The sequence below is a fragment of the Stenella coeruleoalba genome (assembly GCF_951394435.1).
Source record: "Stenella coeruleoalba genome assembly, chromosome: 6".
NCBI classification, from domain to species: Eukaryota; Metazoa; Chordata; class Mammalia; order Artiodactyla; family Delphinidae; genus Stenella; species Stenella coeruleoalba.
The window spans coordinates 123112944-123136621 of NC_137151.1; the positions used below are offsets into that span (position 1 = coordinate 123112944).

The 23678-nt window shown below is 52.6% G+C and overlaps 2 protein-coding genes across 3 annotated transcripts in view; one reads left to right on the plus strand and one right to left on the minus strand.

The window, feature by feature from the left end:
• Window positions 1-23678, plus strand: part of AGAP1 (ArfGAP with GTPase domain, ankyrin repeat and PH domain 1) — a 563651-nt gene that overhangs the window by 124241 nt on the left and 415732 nt on the right. The window lies entirely within an intron of this gene.
• LOC307188357 (large ribosomal subunit protein eL21-like) lies at window positions 22371-23019 on the minus strand (the record flags this gene model as incomplete). Its single annotated transcript, XM_079925358.1, has 1 exon — window positions 22371-23019. A coding segment is annotated over one exon (492 nt), but the record flags the coding sequence as incomplete, so codon positions are not given.

A 23678-nucleotide genomic window follows, 5' to 3' on the forward strand; every position in this document is an offset into this window, starting at 1 on the left:
ATTGTCCTGTGTAGGACTGATGTTCTCCTTTCAGTGCTTTGAAATCCCATCTTATCGAGAAAAGGGTTCTGGAGGATGCGGGTGACCCTGAATTTTCATCCAGCTCAGTTGTCCTTTTCTTCAAGCAAGTTCTTTGGGTCTTTTTACCTTGGGGCGCCTTTCCAGGGCTGTGGCCACGTGCAGAGAGACAGTGGGGCATTCTGTGCACTGTGCTTTTTGGGGGTGACTGTTCTAAAGAATAAACACACCCCTGCTGAGTTTCTACGGTTGCTGGACTCAGAGAGGGAACGTGAGGGTAAAGCTCTCCAATTTGGGGAATAGTCATGACTTTGCGAAGGGATGCAGGTGTCCAGCCCCCTGGGTCAGTGCTGGCGGTGGAAGAGGCCTTGTCCAGAACCAAGCCTTCCCCTTCCAGAGTCTGGAGTGCCCACCCCTAGATGGCCCGTTCTCTGGGACCCTCCACACCAGCTTTCCCAGGACCCCACTGGCTTGGAGGTGAGTCAGCCTGACTGAATCCTTGTATTGCCACTTGTTAGGGGTTGAATTGTGTCCCCTACAGAATCCATGTGTTGAAGTCCCAACCCCCCCATCGCCTCAGAATATGGTCTTATTTGGAAATGAGATCATTGCAGATGTAATTGGTAACGATGAGGTCATAGCGGGATAGGGTGGGTCCTAATCCAATATGCCTAGTGTCCTTCAAAAAATGGGGAATTGGGAGATAAGTGTGTATCATACCCTGGCAAGAGGAAGGCAGAGATCCACAAGCCAAGGAGTACCAGCGATGGCCAGCAGCCCCCAGACACCAGGGAGAGGCCTGGGTCAGCTTCTCCCTCACGGCCTCAGAAGAAACCTTCCCTGCGGACACTTTGTTGGACTTCTAGGCCCCAGGACTGTGCGACCATACATTGCTGTTGCCTGAGGCACCCAGCCAATAGCTTCAACACAGCAGCCCTAGGAAATGAATATACCACCAGCTCACTGTGTGATTCAGCACGTGGTGTGGGGCATTTGCTCTTGATCTTGGTGTCTTTATCTGTACAGTGAAGGTAAGACCTGCCTTGTAGGCTCGTAAGTTTCCCAGCATCTCACAGGATCTCAAACTGTAATTATGTTTGGGAGGAACGTGGCGACGGACGCTCCAGGCCAGAGACCAGTGTGTCTCAGCCCTTGCCAGACGGAAGAGGAAGTGCCCCGGATGGGCAGCCAGGATGCTGGTTGGTGTGTCACAGACCAGCTCCATGGCCTGGGTACCGACCCCCCGCCTCACTGGGCTACAGCGTCCTTGGCGGTCAAATAGGAAGTTAGACCTGATGATGATGTTTGGTCCCAAGATGTTATGACCGTGAAAGTTGAGCGTGGCACTGTCACGGCTGCAGCTCTGGGAGTGGGAGCCCCTGGAGGCGCCGTGTCTTAGTCTTACCCCTTGGGCTGCACGTGAGGGGTCCCATAACATTTGACTCCAAGAGTGAAGAAAGCTGGAGTGTGCTCCACGACAAAGTTGTGAACGGTCAAATTAAAGATAAACATCAAAATGACGTGGGGAAATGTTATTAACGTTAAAACCTGTTACAAAATAGTAGGTTGAATGCTATCTCAGTTTTGTAAAACAAAAAAATATATATTCTTTTGATTTGAAAAAATCTATATAATATGCCCAGTTAAATGACCAGAAAGAAAAACACCATGGTGTTAATGGCAGCTGTCTGTGAGTGGGGAGATTCCAAGTCATTGGCTTTGCTTTCCAGGATTGGGGGAGAATAAGGCTGTGATCATGTGTGTCCTGGAGAGAGAGATTGCCCTGGCTTCCCTGTCGCTCATGGGCCGGGAAAGCGGGGACTGGAAGAGGGGAGTCCAGTGGGGAAGCTGGTAGAATCCAGGAGAGGGGTGGTGTGGACCTATGACAGGGACTCTCACCTTCGGCCGTACTGACACCTTGAGCGGGGCCTGTCCGGTGCATTGTGGGATGGTCAGCAGCGTCCCTGGGCTCTTCACCCATTAGAGGCCAGTGGCCCCCTCCTTTCCAGCTGTGACAACCAGAACCATCTCCAGACAGTCCTAAGCAGATGCTCCTTGTAGAGCAAACTGCCCCGCTGAGAACCGCTGGCCCAGAGATGGCGGTAGGGACGGAGGGAGGGGGGAGGTTCGGGAGAGATCCCAGAGGAGACTGTCCAGGACTGGATGCTTGACTGGATTTGGCAGAGGCAAGGCTGAGGGTGGGCGTGGGGCTTGGGGGCTTGGGTGGATCACGGTGGGTCTCAGTTTGGGGGAGGGACCGGGATGAGGTCCGTGGTGGCCACGCCGTTGGTGTATGTGAAGCTTCTATGGGACAGTTGAGTGGGCTTGTAGGAAAGGCTGTAGGGCCAACGGCCCTCAGACTCTGAGCTGAGCAGGAGACATCCATCTGAAGGTCATCCAGAGATGGAGAGCAGGCCACGGGGGCGGATGAACTCATCCAGGGTGACTGTGTGGCCTGGGAGAGAAGCCTGGGGAATCCCAGGGTTTCCAGGGTGGGCAGAAGAGGATGCTGAGAGGCGAGTTTATTTCTCCAGCCGGAGCCGTTGCTCAGCAGCTGCTGGGGGGTGAAGGGGAAGCTCAGGGCAGATGCAGAAACCTCAGGGATGACCCCGGGGGGGCGGGGCTTCCCCAGCATCCTCTCCGTACTCCCGCGGCCTTTACTGGTGGGGCCGTCTGCTGTGTTTCTGGGCGCACAGGAGGTGCGTTTGTTTGCTGAAGGCTGACGGGGACCTGTGGCTTGCTGCACCTTCGTCTGTCGAACCAAAAGCAGCGTGTTGCACCCCGTGTGTCTGTGCCATCCATTTCTGCTTCTCAGAGCTGTGAAAAACACTTTAAGGGCCAGTGACACTGTTCGGGAACTTCCTTTTAGGATTATTTTTGAGGTTTTAAGGACCCAGTTTCCCTTTGGGGAAATTGGCATCTTTCTAGTTGTGATTTGTCCGTCACAGGGTTCAGAGATGCACAGTTGCTCAAAAAGACTTCTAGTTTTCCTTGATGTGAGGATCTCCACTGGGTTTTTGGTGTCCCCTTGGGAGGTGGTTGTCAGCGCCCAGGGCAGCCTGATGCACAGGCACTTAGCCTCTTCCCTCCTGCGGGGCACTCACAGCATCATTCATTGCAGAGATCATCCCCCGGCCCGGAGGTGACTGGGTGTGGAGAGCCTTGTCAGTCAGGGACTGGATTCCCAGGTGGACAGAGACTAGTGCTCTGAGAGCCTAAGATGCTGTAACATTTCCTGCCTCTGTTTAAGATTCAAGCTGGCCCATCTCCCAAGATTCTGGCTGGTTTACCGTGCGGTTAAGAATGATCCCTAGTGGGCTTACCTGGGGGCGCAGTGGTTGAGGGTCCTTCTGCCGATGCAGGGGACACGGGTTCGTGCCCCGGTTCGGGAAGATCCCACATGCTGCGGAGCGGCTGGGCCCGTGAGCCATGGCCGCTGAGCCTGCGCGTCCGGAGCCTGTGCTCCGCAACGGGAGAGGCCACAACAGTGAGAGGCCCGCGTGCCGCAAAAAAAAAAAGATCCCTAGTGGCCATTTTGGCCCCAGGCCAGGAGGGAAGGTGCTGTCCCTCCCCTCAAGAGATCAAGGGTCAAGAGAGGCCAGCCTGACACAGGGCAGAAGCATTATCTTCCAGAAAAGGAATGAACTGTGCATTACCTCCCAAATCACATGCTCCCATCTCAGGACTCAGAAGCAAAGAAATCCTAAAACCCCAAAGAACTATTTCCCCCGCTGGTAGACAGACAGGCTCAGCTTAATGAGAGACCAGTGCAGAGCTGCATTTCCTTGGTTGTTTCCTGACACTTCTGGTCCATAAACAGCTAAGGTCTGTAATTAAACTGTCTGATTGGGAATGCATGCAGCAGAAGCCATGAGTGGGACAGGCCAGCATCTTTAACTCATTTGTATGTTCTCTTACCTGCCACCATTTTTACTCCCCTGTCATCTTTTAAGAATGTCTTGGGGGCAAATTCTAAAGAACAGTGGCGGCCAAACCCTTTGAACGGCACCTTGGGAAGCCTGCCTGACAGGGCAGGGAGGCACGTTTGTTCTTTCCCCTTGAAGGAGAGCTGTCAGATGTTTGGTGGACTGGAAAAGATGGGAGAGAAGAGTCCTGATCTGTTGAGCTGGATTGAGGTGGGTTAGGAATAGGCTGTACTTCTGAGTGTTTTCTTGCCCCAGAACGATGTCTCCACCTCGGCCTTTTTGTAATGACCAGCCTGACGCCTGAGCTGACAATGGATGCCCCCAGAAAAAATCAGGTTATGACTGGAGGGTGTTTCCCATCAATCACGCAAACTGTGTCCTTGCTCACCAGCCAGTTACACACGTGCAGGCCTACACCATCCCAGAAACAATGTGTAATGGGAGTTTTGAACTTTAAAAAAAACTCTTTAATCTTACAGATACAGTTCAGGCAAATACAACTCTACAGAAATATGTGAATGTCCCCAGAATTTGGAATTCTTTTTTTTTTTAAATAGGTCTTGGTTGTGTTTTAGGGAAACTTGTAATTAGAAAAGAAATGCCTTTTGTGTTGTGTGCACGTCGAAGGCCTGCCCGTGCATTCCAGGGCTGCGATTCAAGCAGCACTTTGGTAAACGTCAAGGAGCTGGAGCCGCAGAGCCGGTCGCACCCTGTTCCTCTGGGCGCCGTGGGTTCCTTTCTTGCCCACGTGGCTGCCGGCTGGTCCTGCTCAAAACCTGCTACTCCGTCTCCGTCCGGAGTGTTGCTTCTGTCCCCCGACTTTCAGTGACATTGTCCTCTAAATGGAAAGGACACGCGAGCGATGTTACTGCTATGTGGTGTTACTGCGGGGTAGGAGATGATCATTAAAGAACGATTGCCCCAGTCTGGGTTCACCAACCCGACAGATGCCCTGCGTTCGTTTTCCCACGTCCTCCTCCAGCCTTGGTCTTCTGTGTGCAGAGATGACCTTAGGGTGACGCTGCGGAGAAATGGTCACCGGCTCTTCTACAGCACTGCTCGGCCTTGACCCTTAACCTTTCGACAGTGGCACAGGGTTCTCTCAAACATGCCTTCCTCTGTCTGTCTGTGTATCTGTTTGTGTTGATCCCTTTTCGGTGACCATTAGGTTGTTCTCTATTGATCAGCCATTTCTTCTGTCATCTCCTTGCACCCTGAGTCTCTGCTCAGCCTGAAGTCCCCGCGTGGCTTCCTGGGACTCAGGTGACACATGGCCCTGTGGTTTTCCGATAATTCCCAGGGGTCGTCCCAAAGTGTCCCCATCCTCAGTTTGTGTGCCCCTCCCCCGCTCAGCTCAGCCTTCCTCCTACCAGGGGTTCCTCTCCTGAGTCCCACTGGCTCGTTGCATGTACGATGGGATTGATGCGCAAGTGTGCATTTCTTTCGTCACTGAGGTCTGGGGCGTTTAACGGGGAGCATTTCCAAAGAAACGTGAGGCTGGAGTCTTCGCACACTCCCCCACCCCTCAACCTTCCTGGGCCCTCCGGGCTATGGCCGCAGGCAGTGATGGCCTGGGTCAGAGGTGGCAAGGGGCCTTCTGCAGTTCTCTGCAGGGACGGTCCCCGCAGGCCCTCTCCCCGCTCCCTCCCTGTGTCCTAACAGCTGTCAGCAGAGATGTCCACAGGGCCCAGCTGTCCAAAGACAGACCCACCCGCGAAGGCGGTATGCTGGGAGGTGAAGGGCCTCTGGCCACAGGCTCCTTTGGGCTCAGGAAGTCACGTGGCAGCAGAAGGCTCTGTTCACGAGGAAGTGCAGACTCATTCTCGCTTTTAGATGGAGAAAAAGTGACTTGGGATCAGTTTTCGCAGCAGATTGCCTCAGGAGGATTGGGAAAGACACAGAGTTGGACTGGACCGTAGCAACAACCATCTTCTCCTGCTGCCGCCCTGCCAGGGAAGGGGAGGCCGGTGAATACGTGCTTTCTTGGAAGGGCTTTCCCCTTTCATGACCTTTAACGTTTCTTTTAATTGTGTTTGTCGGGGGGGAGTGATCGTAGTGAACGGGGGAATGGAAGGAACTGGAAACCCTCTCTGTGTGACACAGATGGATGTCTCCTTGTTCAGCGTTGCCCAGTAAGACCCACAGCATCTCCGCTGGGGAGCCCTTAGCAATTTACCTTATCCATCTGCAGGGCCCTGGAGATCGGATTATCTTGCGTATTGGTCTGAGCACAATTCTCCTTCCTTTTCTTTGGATAGGAAGCCAGCAATTGACAAGTTCACTGTTGAAACATAACTCAGAAATAGACTTTGTCAAGAACGGCTTGTCCCCCGCCCCCCCAGTCATGCTGTCTCTATGGGGTCCCCAGTATCTGAGCCAGCACGTGCATTTGGGTCTTCCACATCCTGGGATCTTTCTCGGAGAGAAACAGATGATCTAATCAAAGGAAGCAGGTGACAGAGCCCCTTGTCTGGTGCCCCCGTGGTGGAGGAGGCCTGGGACCAGCGGGACGGGGGCTCCCCGAGCCACAAAGCGGGGTGCCAGATTTCAGGGCAGCCTTCCCATTCTGGAGACGGGCGGCTTTCTGACCATGCAGAGTCAGCCCTGCAGACGTCTTGGGATTCTCTGCGTTGTTTCCGCTGCAGGTGGTCGAGAAGCCCTGGATGACCTCCTTGGAAGCGGGATGGGAGGCTGGGAGAAGGAAGTCTGGAAGAGCAGTCAGATTTCTTCCCCATTAGATAATCTGGAGGGGGAACTGGAGGGGAGCAGAGCCCGTTGCTGTCACATGGCGAGTTCACCGTGTGTGTGTGTGTGTGTGTGTGTGTGTGTGTGTGTGTGTGTGTGTGTGTCCCCGTCCCTGGGGACTTCCTGGGAGCGTTCTTGTTGATGTTTCTCTCTTGTACTCGCTGGTGCTCACACAGGCGTTTCCAGGGAGTCGACCACAGGGGAGGCCCCCCTTTTTTTATTTTGGCTGCGTTGGGTCTTCATTGCTGCGCGCGGGCTTTCTCTAGTTGCGGCGAGCGGGGGCTACTCATCGTTGTGGTGCGCGGGCTCCTCACTGTGGTGGCTTCTCTTGTTGCGGAGCACGGGCTCTAGGCACGTGGGCTTCAGTAGTTATGGCACGCGGGCTCAGTAGTTGTGGCTCGCAGGCTCTAGGCACACGGGCTTCAGTAGTTGTGGCACGCGGGCTCGGTAGTTGTGGCTCGCGGGCTCTAGAGTGCAGGCTCAGTATTTGTAGCGCATGGGCTTAGTTGCTCCGCGGCACGTGGGATCTTCCCGGACCAGGGATCTAACCTGTGTCCCCTGCATTGGCAGGCGGATTCTTAACCACTGCGCCACCAGGGAAGTCTGAGGCCCCGTTTATCTGAGAGTAGCTCGTCCTCATTCTCTGCCCTGGGGTAAACAGTTCCCTTGCAGACTCTTAATCCCTTGGGCGGGAGATCAACAATAGCCTCTCCATGTGGAGGGAATCATTCAAACGTCCACATCGAATAAGCACGAGGCAAAGCGGAGTCAGGCACTCAGACCAGGAGACAATCTCTGAGAAGCTGGCTAAACAGGCTCTGGGATTTGAGACGTGACCGAAATACAGCACAGTGGACTGTGGCCGTGAGGCCCGCTGGCTGGAGTCCTGTCCCCTGGTACGCTGTGAGCTCTGGTTGGAGAGAGCCCAGCGCTTGATGTCCTGACTTATACACAGAAATAGTTCTGGTAGTGCAGCAGCTTTGCTCTCTTTTAAGAGGGGCTTTCGTAGAACACGTTTACGTGTAAAGGGGGCAACACCGTCCAGATAGGGGGCTCCCGATCTTACAGCTGTGTGCTGCCCTAGGACAAGAGGTAGCATCAAAGCAGAAAAATAATGAACCGTACATAAAAGAAAAGGTGGGCTGGAGCTGCTCACGAAGATAGATGTAGCCAGCCTGAAGGAGGTCGGGGAGCAAGGTCATCCTCGTTCTGGAAAGCCGACTGGGGCGTCTGTGTCCTGACAGTGAGGAGTGCCCGGTGACACAGAGGGTGGCTTTCTGTTTGCTTTTTAAGATGCTGGTTAAATGTTCGGTCACAACTGCATGCAGATGAGTTTATCATCTTGGCAACTGATCACGGGTCTACCCTTATCGTATTTCAGTGATTTGCTGAGCAGGAGGGAGAAAAATGTTTACCTGAGGGCACCTGAGTAACCTGAATATTTCAGATCAGAGGTCTGTGAACTTTATCGAGGTTTTCAGTTGAGGAATCACTTGTAGTGGCCTACGAGAGGAATTCTGATGTTAACATGGTAGAATTTGGGCGAGGGAAAGATTGGGAGTTTGGGATTAGCAGATGCAAACTATTATATATAGAATAGATAAAAATAAGGACCTACTGTATAGCACAGGGAACTATATTCAATATCCTGTGATAAACCATAATGGAAAAGAATATTAACAAGGAATGTGTATATATGTATAACTGAATCACTTTACTGTACAGCAGAAATGAACACAACACTGTAAATCAACTCTACTTCAATAAAGTTTTTTAAAAAATGGTAGAATTTGAGGTCTGGAATGAACTTCCGTGAACGTTTTAGTCTCATCATCACTTTATGGTCCAGGCTCATGGCTGACCAGTTCATGGGGGCCCAGGTGGGACCTGGTGGTTCCCCCTCCTTGTCTGCATCATGGACCACACAGCCACCGCTTCCCCGTCAGTCTGGATTAGAGCAGATGGTTCCCATTCAGAAAAATTAAATCTTTTAGTTAATGCAGCCTCCCCACCCCCAAACACAACCATACACGAAGGTCGAGAGTACTGGGGTGACTGAGATTAGCACAAGTGCCTTCTTCTCTTGACCCTCACCCTCCTCTGTTCTTAGAAAGCCCTGCACGATTGTGGGCCAGTGTTGAGAAGCTTTGGCCGTGGGTGTGTCCATCCGGTGGGCACGGTGCCACTCCCATCTCTTCTTTCTGTCTTCCCCCAACTGCTTGGTTGCCCCCAGCCTCCTGCCCCTCTGCTTCCTGTGCCCCCCCAGGGCAGTGAGCTTTGGTTTCTTTTTTGACCTTCAGCCCTTAGGTTAAGGGTGGGTCATGAAATTGTGACGACGCAGTGGCCCTGCATCTGGGCCTCTGATGGGCCACGGACGGGCCAACTCCATCCCACTTCATATGGAGAACTGTGTAATGAGAACCCTTGAGGAGTCTGCAGGCGACAATGTCAAACTTGTCTCAGTTAAAGTGCCTGAAGTCGGAGGTTCCACGAGGCCAGCAGCAAGGGTACTTCGCCTGAGTGGTTATCTCCCTGGAGAGAGGGTTTCCATGTCCGTGGTGAATCCAGCCACAGCCTGAAAAACGGTTCCTCCTCTTCAGGGTGATGCCATCTTGTAGTTGCTGTTGCCATAGAGTTAAAGCCACACGAAGACAGGAGCAGAGGCCACCGCAGAGCTGCAGCTGTGGGGCTCGGTTCCCAGGAGTGAGACGCAGGGCACCCCTCCCGCACCCCACGCTAGAGCCATAGTGGGGAAGGATGGGTTGGTCCCGGCAGCTCCCTGCAGAACACCCTCCGCCCCTCCTACTGTTTCTCCATCTCTTAAATCAGGACCAAGCGTTTTGGAATCAGGCTGAACTGGGTTCAGATTTCTGCGCCTTCCCTTCCTGCACACTGCTTGCTGTGTGACTGAGTGATTCCCCTCCAAGTCTCTAGCCCTTTATTTAGAAAAAGGAGAGGGATAATGGTGTCCACCTCCAGAAGTTGATGGGGGCAGTGATCAGATCTAAAATGCGCAAGCCCAGGTGCCCGTGGTGCTTTGAGCACCTGCACATTAACTTTCATCAGGATTATCGTTGGTCCAACTGTGGTCACCCTGCTGATGCCGTCAGTACAGTGGCGCCTCTGATTGCATCTTGGAGGACTCAGAATGGTGTGACTTCGTGAGGGTCCCAAAGGAGGGTGGTTAGACATTTCCAGAAAGCTTATTTAAAAACCGTTGACATGTACCGGAATTTAGTTGTGTTGCTGTTTAGGGATGGGCAGGGGGCTCCCTGGAGGAGGCGGGCCCCAGGAGGGAGGTGGGTGTGGTCACTGGGCAGAGAGCTCCAGGACCCAGAGGACTTCGTGGGGCGGAGGGGAAGGGCAGTTGCCTCTAAAATAGGGAGTGAGGCTACAGGAGACGTTTATTTTCCTATTACAGAATAAGTCCTAGAGACATTTTGGGTGCAGTTCTGCCTCTACTTCTAGGAGATTTTTAATTTTTCCATTATTCCATCATTGACTTTGTCATGCTTTAAAAGCCTTTCACACTTGTTATATGTCTTTTAAAAATGTGTTACTTTAATGATCCTTCAATGCCGTACCATTCTTTCAGAATTCAGGGGAAATAAGAAAGGGTGGGGAAATAGAACATCTGGCGTTTTACTAAATCAGTCGTTTTAAGACATTTGCTAAAGTGTTTATCTAAAATGGGCTGTTACATCAGAAATGTCCGAAAGGACATCAGCCCTCTGTGTCCTGGAGCAGCGCTTTGCACATTTGAATAGAGATGCTTAAGAAGCAACCTTCTTGAGACAGATTCCCGGGCCCCACCCCCAGAGATTCTGATTTAGAAGGTCTGGGGTGAGGCCTGAGAGTCTGCATTTCTAACACTCGTGCCACATTCTCTGTCGACGCTGCTGGTCCGGGGACCACACGCCAAGCAGGGAGCATTGGATTTTAAAGGGCGCGATGGCGTATGCAGTGTATCAGGTGTCACTAACTTAAGGGTCTGGGCTGTGCCTGGGTGTCATGAGGTTGATGGAGATGAAATCAGTTAGAAGCACTTCAGCTCTTCACTTCGATCGGGAGCTGGCTTCTCTTATCATTTACGCTGGAGTGCCTTTTACATCAAAGTAGTGGCTTTTTAATTTCTAGCTCGAGTTAATATGTGGAGTTGCCGAGGCAACAGAATTCAGTAAATCAAACTCCATGACCATGTTGGTGGATGATCAGAAAAATGTGTTTGTTTTTTTGTTTTGTTTTGTTTTGTTTTTGCGACACGCGGGCGTCTCACCGCTGTGGCCTCTCGCGTTGTGGAGCACAGGCTCCGGACGCGCAGGCTCAGCGGCCATGGCTCACGGGCCCAGCCGCTCCGCGGCATGTGGGATCTTCCCGGACCTGGGCACGAACCCGTGTGCCCTGCATCGGCAGGCGGACTCCCAACCACTGCGCCACCAGGGAGGCCCAGAAAAATGTGTTTTTGATTGGAGAGTGAGCTTTGGTTGGAAAAGATGAAAGTAAGCATTGATCCGACCCAGGAGGAGTGAAGGGAGTGTGAGGGAGCCCCTTGCTGCTCTGGGGGCTGGGTGGGTTTATTCTTTCACTCCCCTCCCCCACTCCCTCCATCCGTTATTGTTAGTTAGTTGTTCTCCATGGCAGTTCTAGGCACTGGGGACACAGCAGAGAAGAAAGGACATAAAACTGGACACCTGTGCTACGGCTTGCATAACTTCTGAGGTCCGGGGGATTCTTGTAAATGAGATTACCCTCCCCCTCCCACCCTGCTGTTCTGAAGAACACCTGGCAAATAGGGCACAGAAAATTCAACGTGAAAAAAGTACCCGTTTTCAGAGTAGAAAACAAAAATGTGGTTTCTGCAAATTACAGACCTGTGAGTTTAGCTTTCAACTGCGGCTAAAAGTCTAGAAAGACTTATCAAGGAACGTTTTGTGGGAAGAGCTAGCATGCTCCTCAGAAGAACCCCAGCCACTGTGACTGTTGGCAGCCTTAATTAAGAGCAGCCAATATAGAGACAAGATGGACTGCCGCTCTGTGGGCAGTGCCAACCGGGAGGGAGATCTGGTACCATCGAGAAAACTGTGCTCTGATGTCTGCATAGCAGTATTCTTGAAAATCTTTTTTGATGTACTCTGATCTCCATTTTGACACGTTACGGAAAACATACTTGCACTGAATGTTCCAGACAAGTGGCTGTTACTGATGTTTAAAGAGCTCATACAAATGAACATGAAGATTCCCGTAGGTAAATGAACGAAACCCAGTTAAGCTGAGATGCCATTGTTTGAGCAAACGAAGATTAAAACCAGCGGTGACAGTGACACAGAGGTATCCATTCCTGTGGCCGTGTTGTGGGGATGGGCTGGACGGTGGCCCAAAGAAGCCTGTCTGTCGGGTGGGTAGGGAGAGGGCAACACTGAGGCCCCCAAATAATGACGGGGCAGTCAAAATAATTTACCCTTTCTAGAAAGCAGTTTGGAAATGTGAATGGATAAATGGTTTGTACACTTTGACCCAGGAATTACGCTTCTAGGAATCTAAGCTAAAGAAATTAAAGAGATTTTCACAACAATTGATGGAGTAATATGTATTTCTACCCTGTCGTGTTCCAAAAAAGATATAAAGTAGCCTACAGTGATGGAAGGGGTAAGGCAAGTACCATCGATGAAAATGTCTTCTCTTGATGCAAATTAGCCTTACATTACACAAAGTGTCTTCGAGTAGGAAATGCTTAGGGTTTGGGGCACCTTTCTGGTTTTTGAGCTCAGTTTTGTAATGGTTATTTAACCGAGGGAGAAATACAGGATGACGCCAACCGTGGATCATACCAGGAGGGTCGGCCTGCGTTCATTTGAAGACACACATGGACTGGGCAGGAGACCAGCTGACAGCCTTTCCGAAGGCATAGGGAGGGATGCTGCAAGTGTGTCCCTCTGGAGCAGGCGACCCGACCCCGGGTGGCTGGGCCTGGCTTCCAGGTTTATCGGGGGACCCCACCGAGGCCACCTGGTCGCGCTCCAGCCTCTGTCCACCACCCACTGAGGTTCTGCCCACCCACCTGCTGGGTTCCTACGTCTTGAGACTCTTCTCCTACCCTCTCCGCGTTGGTTCACTCACCCTTGAGGAACTGCCCTAAGCAAATTCCCTGGTCACATGTCTGTGGGATGACAACATTGATTACACCTTAAGGGGACAGCTGGAGGAGGGCTGTGCATGTGAACACAGGAGATTTCAAAACTTTATTGCACAGACATTGCTGAAACCTTGGGGAAGAGGGCTCAGCGCTGGAGATAAACAAAAGTGTGAAAGATAGCAATACCTGTGCTTCCAGTGATCAGCAAGGGTGGGAAGGCAGCACAGCACCTGGAAGGAAAAGGGCCTGGCTTTGTAGTCAGCTGACCTCTCCAGGAATCCCTTAACTGTCATCCCTCCTTAGCTGTCTGGCCTGGGGCAAGTCCTTGACCTCCCAAAGCCTGTTTCCTCCTCTTGAAGGGAGGAAATGGTACCCAGCCATTGTGCGGGGGGTGGGGGTGGGGGGGGCCCTCTTTGCTTTGCTGCATACAGAATAGTGGCGTAGGTTCACTGCTCTCTTCTGCCTGATTTGTCCCAACTTTGTTTATTATCGGATGGCTTAAGTAGTAAAGGGGAAACATTCAGGATTTAAAGGTGGTCGGCTTGAGGAGAGAGATGTAAAGATGGGTTTTAAAGTCATTGTCTCGCTGAGAGCATAAACAAAATTACTGAAAGCCAGCCTCAGCCCAAGTTTAAACATTAAAAATAGCCTTTCTTATGAAAAGCAGTACATGTCAAGTTTAGAAAATACAGATAAAGAACCAGAAGAAACATCTTACCGGTACTGAGAGGAGATTATAATCAGCGTCCTCCAGCTGCTTATTTCAGTCTGGCCTGCGAGGAGGTGATAAAAGGCAGCGGAGGGATTTTATTCATAACTGTGTATTTCATGTAACGCGGGCGCTTTTTTTCCTGGCCTCTTTGTAGCCGGGGGAATGGTTGTCAGCAACCTGCATTCATTCTTCTTTGCCCAATAATGTGTTCATTGCGGTGGTATTTCCTGGACAGCTGGGACTGCTTAACTATGTAACAACAATAGCAAGATGAAGGAAACAGACTTTCCAGTTGAATATTTTGATATATGACAGATTGAAAAAGGGCACAATATTTTGCATCACGGATACTGCTGATTGAATGATGACCAGAGAAAATCTAATGGGCACGGCATCACTGTCCGAAGGTAGAGACCAGAGTAAAGCGTGGTTCACCCAGTCCAAGGTCATCCACAGACGTCCGCGTATGGGTTTAGTGGAGATGAAGTGATCCCAGGACAGTGACACATTTCAAGTGACAGGAACTAGATATTGGTGGTCAGTGGTCCCCCTTGGCCAGTCCTAAAGTTGACGTGCTCCAGTCCTAACCCGCAGGACTTTTTAGACTGTCTCTTCTCGTCCCACGTGACAGCGCTTGACGATAATTTCATCCGAAAAGGCTCCATCATGGGTCTCTGCTTTATTTTCATGAAGGCAGATCGTCTCAAGAAAATGAGAATAAGAATATCCAACGTATTCTATCAGATTCTCTGAGTTGCTTCTCATGGCTCTATCTGGACCAAATTTAAACATTATAAGGAGTAAGCCATGCAGTTTTCGGTCTTTATGTTGTGTCTTTGTCACTATGATTTGCATTCATATAGGAGACGCAGCAAACTTGGAAAGAAAATGACTTTCTGATTGAATCATATATTTTCAAACAAAGCTCTTTTCATGAATAAGGAATATTAATTACTGTACCCAGAGGGATCCGCAGGTTGTTTTTGTTTGTTTGTTTGTTTCCTGAGTTGCGTGATAACAGAAACCTTTGTGCATTCCACCCAAGGTCAGCATAGATTTAAAGGCAGACATACATATGCTTGGAAAATTAATTCATGCTGGAATTGAGGACATGGAATTAATTAGGCGTCCAGAAGCCTCCCAGGCTCACCTCACTTTCCTCTTGATCGTCATCCCTTTATTTCACCAGTGTTACACTCCCTGCCCTCGACCTCCAGAGTGAAAGCGGATGGAGAGAGCAGACCCTGCTGAGTGCTTTTATCTGACCAACTAATAACAAGGTGTTTCTCAAGCCAGGCTGTGTGTGAGCCACACCCTGAGTGGAGCAGTTACCTTGGAGAGAAGCAGGTGGCTCCCCTGTTGCTCTGTGGGTCGCCTTGGAGCAGAATCCCTTACTTTGTGGGAAGTAATCTAACTTAACCATATATATTTTATTTTCCAGAAAGTATGATTTATTCATGTTTAAATTTGTTCAGTGGAGATTTCCAGCCTCCTTTTTATCCCCCCAGTGAGACTCTGTCCTGTGTGCTGTGGGCGAACCTCTGTTGGATCAGAGGGGGCAGTGCAGAGGAAGGCAAGGCGGTTGGGGCTTTGAACCTTCCAGTAAGTAACTAGCAGGGCTGCACAGGCTCAGTCAGACAAGGGAAGAAAGCGTCTTGTCTGGGAAGGCCGTCCACTGCATGTCCCCTTCCCCGTGAGGACACAGGAGTCGTCCTTTACCGCCAGACCACGGCCCATTCCCACTGGCCTGGGGGGTAGGTCATGCCTGCTGCTGGCTGATGGGGACACCAGGCGGGAGAGAATATTGCTTTCATTTATCCTGGCGCCTTACTACCACTGCGGAGGCTCGGGTTTGAACGTGACACACCTCTTTGGCCGGACAGTCCTCACGCACTTGTTCTTAGGGCTACTTTAAAAAAAGAAAGAAGAAAGATTTTAAGCCTAAAATCTTGCTTTATGCCTAGCGAACAACGCAGTCTGAACATAAGAGCTACAAAGGAGACGGAGAAGCACTGCGTTCCGCTGTGTGCCAGGGGTCTTTAGTTGAAACTGCTGACCATACACATGGGTTTTGGTTTAATATTTGAGCAAGACACGCCTGGTTTTCAAGGAATCCAGTAACGTCCACGACAAGGTAGAAATGAGAGTCAAGACTGATCCCAGCCCACACATGTGCTGTGAATTTTCCAGGTTTCCCCAAGAGGATGGCAGTGAGCCTGGCGGGGGTGAGACTCGGCTTCCCCCAGGAAAAGCTGAGTTTCTCTCTGTCCTGAGTTTCACCAACTAGCGACTGTTACTCCCGTTGGGGCCTGGGGAGCTCGGGAGCTGAGCTGAGCACGGCAGCACCTTGTTGATGTCGGGCTTGCTTGGAGTTTTTACCGCAAAAAATGCCTTTTGTAAATCCAAATGGGACTATTAGATATTGAATGCACCCCTTCCTTTAAGAAGTTCTGTTGTTATTGGTTAAACCATGATGCCATCTGGAAGATGCCGTGAGCTGTGAAGCCCTAACCCCCAGTACCTCAAACTATGACTGTATTTGGAGACAGGGCCTTTAAAGAGGTTATTAAGTTAAAATAAGGGCACTAAGATGGACCCTAATCTAGTAAGACTGGTGTCCTATATTACAAGAGGAGAGTAGGACACAGGCACAGAGGGAAGCCGATGTGGAGACACAGGGAGAAAACACCACCTACAAGCCATGGAGGGGGAGCTCACCCCTGCCGACACCTTGACTTCAGACTTTTAACCTCCAGAGCTGCGAGAAAACACGATTTCTGTCGTTTAAACCCCTGAGTCTGTGATACTTTGTGACACCAGCCCAAGCAAGACAAGTGCAGTGATGTTTCAAACGCCATTATGAACGTCAAACTGTTGGTCTTGGTCAGCAAGGTCATTAAAACCTTGGTAGCCAATTAATCATTTATGGACACTTTCCTTTACCCTTTTTAATCCTTTTGGAAATCATTTCTGCTTCTCTCTGCACACCGTTTTCTGTTAGCAAAATAAATCTCTTCTGTTACTAGAAATGACGAGATTTTGCTTTAGAAATAATGCTGCTAATATAACCCTTGGAGGAGCTGAGTTGAGGAAACCGCGAAAGGTCTGGATCCCCTGGGGGATGGGCAGTTTTCCTGATGCCCATGCCGTGGTCCTGATCTAATTGTATGCGGAGTATGTCTGATGCTAAGAATTTATGGCTTCGTAAGTGAGTACTTCCTCTTTAGGGAAGGGAGGACTGCAATTGACAGACTTGCTTGCTGCCTTCCAGGGTTGAGGTCGGGGGCTGGGACCAGGGGTGACAGGGCCCTGGGGGCACACAGGGTGGGGGGCAGGGGGCAGGTTTCGGGGGGGCCGGAGGGGGCTCTCCTGGAAGGGGCGGGCTCAGCAGGTGGACTGGGCAGTGGGTTGGTGATTTGGGGCCATTAGGTTTTCCTGGGAGGGTTGCCCTGGAATCTGGCTGGAGGCGGAAGCCCTCTCAAAGCCTGTACGGGGAAGGGGAGGGAGCCTAGGGCTTTGCTCAGCCCTGAGGGAGGGATTTGGTGTTAATCTTGACCCCTGGACTGGTACCTTGTCCCTAGAGGTTCAAGTGAAATGGGAGCCTGTTTTACCCCAGGCTGCCTTGAACTCTCAGTTTCCCATCGCATGGAGCCGGGTGTGTGTCTGTGTGTGTGTGTGTGTGTGTGTGTGTGTGTGTGTGTCTGTGTCTGTGTGTGTGTCTGTGTGTGTGTGTGTGTCACTTCCTCTGCCTGCCTGCTTCCGAAGTCTGTTACCTCTTTACCCAGCACCACCTGCAACAGCAAAATGAAGTTCCCTGACTCTCTTCCACAAAGCACTCTCACCCTGTCTCCCCACCCTGACTTCCAGTCCAGCCTTCTTCCTCTGTGGGCTCGGCCTCACCCCTTGGGTGCAGTCGGTGCTTTGGGGAGGGTGTCGGGGCAGGGCACACCGGGAATGAGATCCAGGGCACATTTTCAACCCCTCTGTGAGTTACTTTCCAAGTCTGTAAAATTAGGGATAATAGCAGTGCCCACTTCATCGGGGCATTGGGGGAATAAAATGGATGAACTGTGTCAAAGCGTCTGTGAAGGGCCTCTGGCTGAGCCTGGCCGTGGCCTGCCCTCCTCCAGCCTTGGCCTTGGCCATGGCCACTTCGGCAAGAGGAGCCCAGGGCTGCTCTGGCTGAGCCTGCGGGCCCCCTGAGGGGAAGCCTGGGCTGCAGGCGGGTGGGGAGCGGGCCCCTTGGGGGTCTGGGTGGAAGTGCTAGAAGGGCTGGCTTGGGGGTGGGCCTGCCTGCCCTGCTGGTGGCCTGGTGTCTTCGAAGCCTCAAAGGTTAAGCCTCTGGGAGGACGGAGCCGCACACAGTAGGCTTTGGAACTGGGAATCTTCGATCGATGTAAAATACCTTTTTACATCTTGTCTGGAAGGGAGTGGGTAAACTGAAAGCGCGTTGCACGTGTGGCTTACAAAGAATGGCCACACTGCGGCCCTTCATTCTTGGCCACGAGTGAGACCCGCCCCTGGCCTGGCCGCAGGACGTGGGCCAGGCCCCTGCACGACAGCCTGGGGGAGGTGGCGTGAGCAGGCTGCAGGCCCCGGTTCATCCCTTCGCTTGATGACAGCCTGTGAACGCTGGCAAGTTCCAGGGGAGTGGTGTGTGCCGGTGGTTTTTGTGGATGGCCGTCTCAAGTATTGAATTTCCTTGGGTGTGAACTTGTAATTCCATAGAGCAGTCTTCCTGGGAAAAAGGTCTTTTGCATGAACATTCTGCTGCCTAGGTCACCGTTCTTTGCACCCAGGGATGTCCAGTGACAGCTGTCGCTTCTCTGGAGATTCTCGGACGGCTTGGGTGCAGCGATGTGGTATTTGCAGAGTGGCCATCGCTGTGGGTCCTCCACAGCTCCCGGCGGCTTCCCTCAATGTGCCATCTGAAAAGTGAGGAAAACCATTATTATTTTTTTCTTTTTGCGGTACGTGGGCCTCTCACTGCCGCGGCCTCTCCCGTTGCGGAGCACAGGCTCCGGATGCGCAGGCTCAGCGGCCACGGCTCAGGGGCCCAGCCGCTCCGCGGCATGTGGGATCTTCCCGGACCAGGGCACGAACCCGTGTCCCCTGCATCGGCAGGCGGACTCTCAACCACTGCGCCACCAGGGAAGTCCGAAAACCATTATTTTGAGAACTTCTGAAGTGCCCGGTGCCCAGAGCCTTTGGATCCTTGCATTAACTCCGGGGGAGGTCCCATTAGTGGCCTCCCTTTAAAGAGTTCTAAGTTACTTCAGGCGTTGTATTTCTTCGAGGGTGTTCTAAGCACCTGGCTCAGTAGCCTGCATTTCCTTCTATCTCAGGAAACGCCCAGTGCTGGGCGGGGAGCCCCTGTGTGCGGAATCCCCGCTGACCACCCCCATCCCGTGCCGGCTGGGGACCCCTGGGCGATTCCCCTCCCGCCTCCTTTTGCATAGTAGGTGTGGCCCAGGCCCGAGGGGTGGGCGGGGAAGGAGGCGCCCTACCAGGGGATCCCTCCAAGGAAGGCCTTCTCCAGGCTCCAGACTGTCTGCCCTCTGGCCAGCACTCACCTCCCTAAAATGCAGCTTCTGCTGGGGGGGGGGGGACTCCCCGCAGGCAGTCAGGCTCTGGGAACTCACCCCCCCCATCACGTTTGCCTGTTTTCCACCAAGGGAGGGGCACCTTTGCTCGGGGTGGGGGGGGCAGCCACCCAAGATCAGCTGCAGCTGAGGCGGTCTGTGGCCAGGGGAAGAAATGAATCACCCTGTTTGCCGTGTCTTTCCCTAACCGCTGGAGACTTTGTAGATAAACTCTGAGGGGGTTGGGTGGCCCTGCGGTGTAGCTGTATAAACTGGGGCATCCCAGAGTGGGGTGGGGCCAGCAACTCAGCTGACGTCTGCCGTTATCTGTAACACGACCGACCAAGGCACTGCTGCTCCCCTCCGGGACTCAGCTTGGATCAGCCACCTGGGTTGATCAAGTGAACCATCAGGCAGCGTTTCTTAAGCAGAACGCTGGTAAGGGCTGGGGTTTAGCGGTGAAGTTGGTGGCCCCATGTCAAGAACCCTGATCTTCTGGGGGAGGTGGTTACGTAAATGGCGAATGTCAGGTCAGAGCAGGGTGATCGATACCCAGAAGGGGTGTGCACAGGTGTGTGTGGCGGGGAAGCCACACCCAGACACCTGAGCCCGGGCCCCAGTGATGAGAGGAGGTAGCTGACCCTGCAGCCCCAGCAGGAGGCAGTGGTGAGACTGGGTGGGGGGGTGAGTCTGGACTAGGAAGCAGTTTGATGGGTTACAGGGAAGACTCTGGGGGTGCAGACGACACACGCTTGCTCTAGGCACTGGGGCCGGTGCTTCACAGACATCATCACATTTGGCCGTCACATCTGCCCTGTGGTTTCATCACATTTGGCCGTCACATCTGCCCTGTGGTTTCATCACATTTGGTCGTCACATCTGCCCTGTGATTATATCACCTTACTGCATAAGTGAGACTGGGTGCAGAGACTCTAGGTCACTTTCCCGAAGTCACACGGGGTTTGCATCATTCTGGCCTTGGAGTCTGGCACCCCGGTGGCTGTATACTGCAGGGGCGAGTGGGGGCTGTCTGGGGCCTGGGGCACCAGTGCAGGAGTGGGCATTTTCCTCTGCAGGTGACACGAGTCTCTGGAGGTCTGAGCGGAACTGTGCCCTAAAAGTCTGATCACAGCAGAAAGGATGGTTGCCCGAGAGCGGGCTAAGCCGGGGCGTGGGGCAGCCAGGCCCGCCTGCTCTGGGAATCCGGGGGAGGATGAAGAGGATGGGGAAATGGAGGGAGGAAGGAGAGTTGGGAGGACGTTGGCAGAGGCCAAGGGCACGCAGATGGAGGAGAGGCTCTTGTTCCTGTTTCTTATTAAATGGGAGATAATTGAGCATTTTCATGGGCTGGCCTGGCCGAAGGAGAGGACACGATTGTGATGGATGGTACAGGGTCCGTCTGCCAACTCTGAGCGGGAGACGTGGGTGTGGTTGTGAGGGTCAAGAGTGAGGCCGCCCTGAACGCTGGCCCGAAGTCTTCGTAAGAGGGCCTGGTGCCCTGGCGTTCTCAGGGAAGGCGGTCGGCCCGGAAAGTTGGAATGGGGAGGGTGGGTGGGAGCCCGGGGCTGCAGGATGCTGGCATCTAGCCCTTCCTGCTGTGCGAGCATCTGCAGTGGGCCCGGTGCCTCCACGCCTGAGCTTGCACGAGAGCCTCCTGGAGATGCAGAGGGTCGGGTGGGCGCCACGTGCTGCCGGGCCGTGGACACCTTGTGAGCAGCGTCGGTCCAGTGGGGTGGAGTTTGGATGGACGCAGCTTTGTGGGGAGCGCAGGAGCAGGGTTCTCCGAGGCACCAGGGGCTGGGAGGGTCGTGGCTGGTGTAGACAATGAGAGGTCTCGGCCTTTGCCGGATACAGAAGGATCTGAAGGATTGGGAAGGAGAGGCTCCGTTAAAATAACCGCTTTGGCGCAGTTCTGGAAGGAGAGGCTGGCCGGCATGGAGGGCTGTGGGCAGAGGAACAGCTGTTGGAGACGAGGATGGTAGGACAGCGCTAGCTCTGGGTGTGGCCGTGGGAGGAGCCTCTGGAAGCCAGTGAAGGACAAGGCCACTGGGGCTGAGGAGGCAGGTGTGTGTGCCCTGGTTCTCCCGGCCGCCCCCCTTGGGGTGGAGTGGCTGTGACAGAGTGACAGGAGAAGAGGGACCCAGGGATGGCACCTGAACCCCAGCTCTGCCATCACCTGTTGCGGAGCCAACTAGTCATGTCTTAGGTGGTTATATGACTTTGTAGTTCAGAGGCTTTTCAGGCTGCCCTAGATCCGCCCACAGTGGTGCCCAGAGCTGGCAGGTTAGGCGTCACGCACCTCCTTTTCCAAATTTGGAAAGTCTTGTGCTGGTTCATTGCCAGGTAGATCACAGAAGTGTTAGCAGCGCTCCTGGGGGAACAGCGATGACGCTGGAGGGGAGAGTCAGTAAAGATTGTGAGTCCTGTGGGTTGTTTGGCCGTGGCCGCTTTATTTATCATTCCCCCCTCGGTCCATCCTTTTTCATGCCTGGGGTTGGTGGTGATTTTTGAAAGGAGGCAAGCGTAGGACACCACCGTAACTAGGTGAAGAAGCTCAGAGCTGCCCTAGTTGTCTGGGCTAGAGACCCAGCCTTGCCTTCCCCCTGCGCCCCCCTGTCTTCCCACCTTCCTGCTCCAGGAACCCCTCACCCCTCGCCCCTGCTCCTTGTGCACTGGCTGATGACGACCAGTGTGTGGCAAGCAGATGAGGAGAAGACGTAGATGTTCTATTCCATCTTACTGCGTCAGAACTCATCCCGGCGACCCACTTGTCTTCTGTCCCCAGAGCTCTAATGCAAACTGTAACTACCAAGGGGCTGGCTGCTGCCATCAGCCGCCGTGGAGCGTTTATCCTCCGAGCCTGGGGACCACGGAGCTGGTGACACATTGGCTAACGAAGGCAGGAGGCTGGTCACCTGTCTCTCGCTGCGGATTTGGGGCAGAGGGGGGATTTGGGCTTCGAACAGGCATCTTCACATGCTGTTTTCAGCCCTTAGAGAAAAATATATCAAACCTTCAAGTCCCCGGGGCACAGATGAAAGATTTCCAGATATCTCTGCAGTCAGATCCCACACAGGATGCAGTAGTGATAACTCGTGTTCAAACAGGCTCTTCCTGACGGTGAGCTCTGTTAACAGTGCAGATAATAATTCCCACGGCATTATTTGTGTACTCGATTGTCAGTTCCACAGAAGTTCTGGATTTTACGCATCTTGGGGGTCGTGGATCTAAAGACCAGCCTGGAAAACGTCCGGCTGTCGTCACACACACTTAGGTGGCTGCTCTTCGACAGCTCCTGGTATTTTGTTTTTACTCCACAGGCTGTTAGGAGGGTCCGTATCAGACTCTTCCCTGTGTTTTTTTGTTTTTTCTTTTTTTACAGTCCAGGTCTTTTATTTTCTTTTACACCCATCATGCCATGAATTCATAGGGAATGGGCTCCAACAGTTCAGGCTCCTTTCCGTTGGTTCTCATGAAGTGTGCTTCTCTGGGTGGAGCAGGCTGGCGCTTCAGCTGAACCCAAGTCCCTTTCTCTTTGGCTTCCTTCTTTTTCTCATCATTTTCCTTCACCCGTTTCAGGAAGCTGTCTCGGCTCTTAGAGCGCTTAATAGGCTCGACATGCACATGAATTCTCTTGGCAAGAATCTTGCACTTAACTTGTTTGTTTACAGTGATGCCAACAGCATGCTGGGTAACATTGCAGACTCTCCCATTTCTGCCGCGGTAACATTTGTGGGGCATTCCTTTTTGAACAGTGCCCATTCCCGTGATATCTACATTATCACCTTTCTTGTAGATTCGCATGTATGTGGCCAAAGGAACAACTCCATGTTTTCTGAAAGGCCTAGAGAACATGTAGCCGGTGCCCCTCCTCTTTCCCTTTGTGTTGGTCGTTTTGGCGAATTACTGGAAGATGGCAGTTCCGATGGCAGTTCCGGCCGAAAGGCTCTTCCCTGGGTTTTGATTGTCGACGATTGGGCAGATTTTATTGTTAGGGGAATCCCTTCTGGTGGATCCTGCAGAGGAAAATGTTACCAGATCAGCCCAGCCCCTCGGCCCCTCATGCACTCGAAGGCTGGGAGGATTAGGTAATCTGTAGGAGTTCCTTGGGTTTTCTCCACACAAATTCCAGAGCCTCTTTGCAGCTGTTCAGGGGACAGGTGCAGAGTTGTGTGTTGCCCTTGATTAAATCCTTCTGACTCATCAGCTGAACTGCCACAGAGAGCTGGAGGCCGGAAAAGGGGAGCATCCTTGCGGGGAGCCCCGGCTGCAGCGCAGTATCTGGCATCGCAAGGGTGACCGTAGGTGGGAGCTGCTCTGGTTGTCACTCCATGGGGTGTTGGCATTTGTTTCCATAAAGTGACAGGGAGGAGGCTTGGCTTCCATTCTATCAGCATCTTAAGTCACTTTTGCCTGACACTTAGCAAGGAAGCCCAGGAAGATGTTTCTGACACATTCCTGTATTGGGGAGTGAGAATCTATTCGTAACTGACAGGGGGCATCCTTTTGAAATCAGGACTGCGCCTCACTGGGCTGCTGAAATGGCTGTGAGCTTTCCTAGG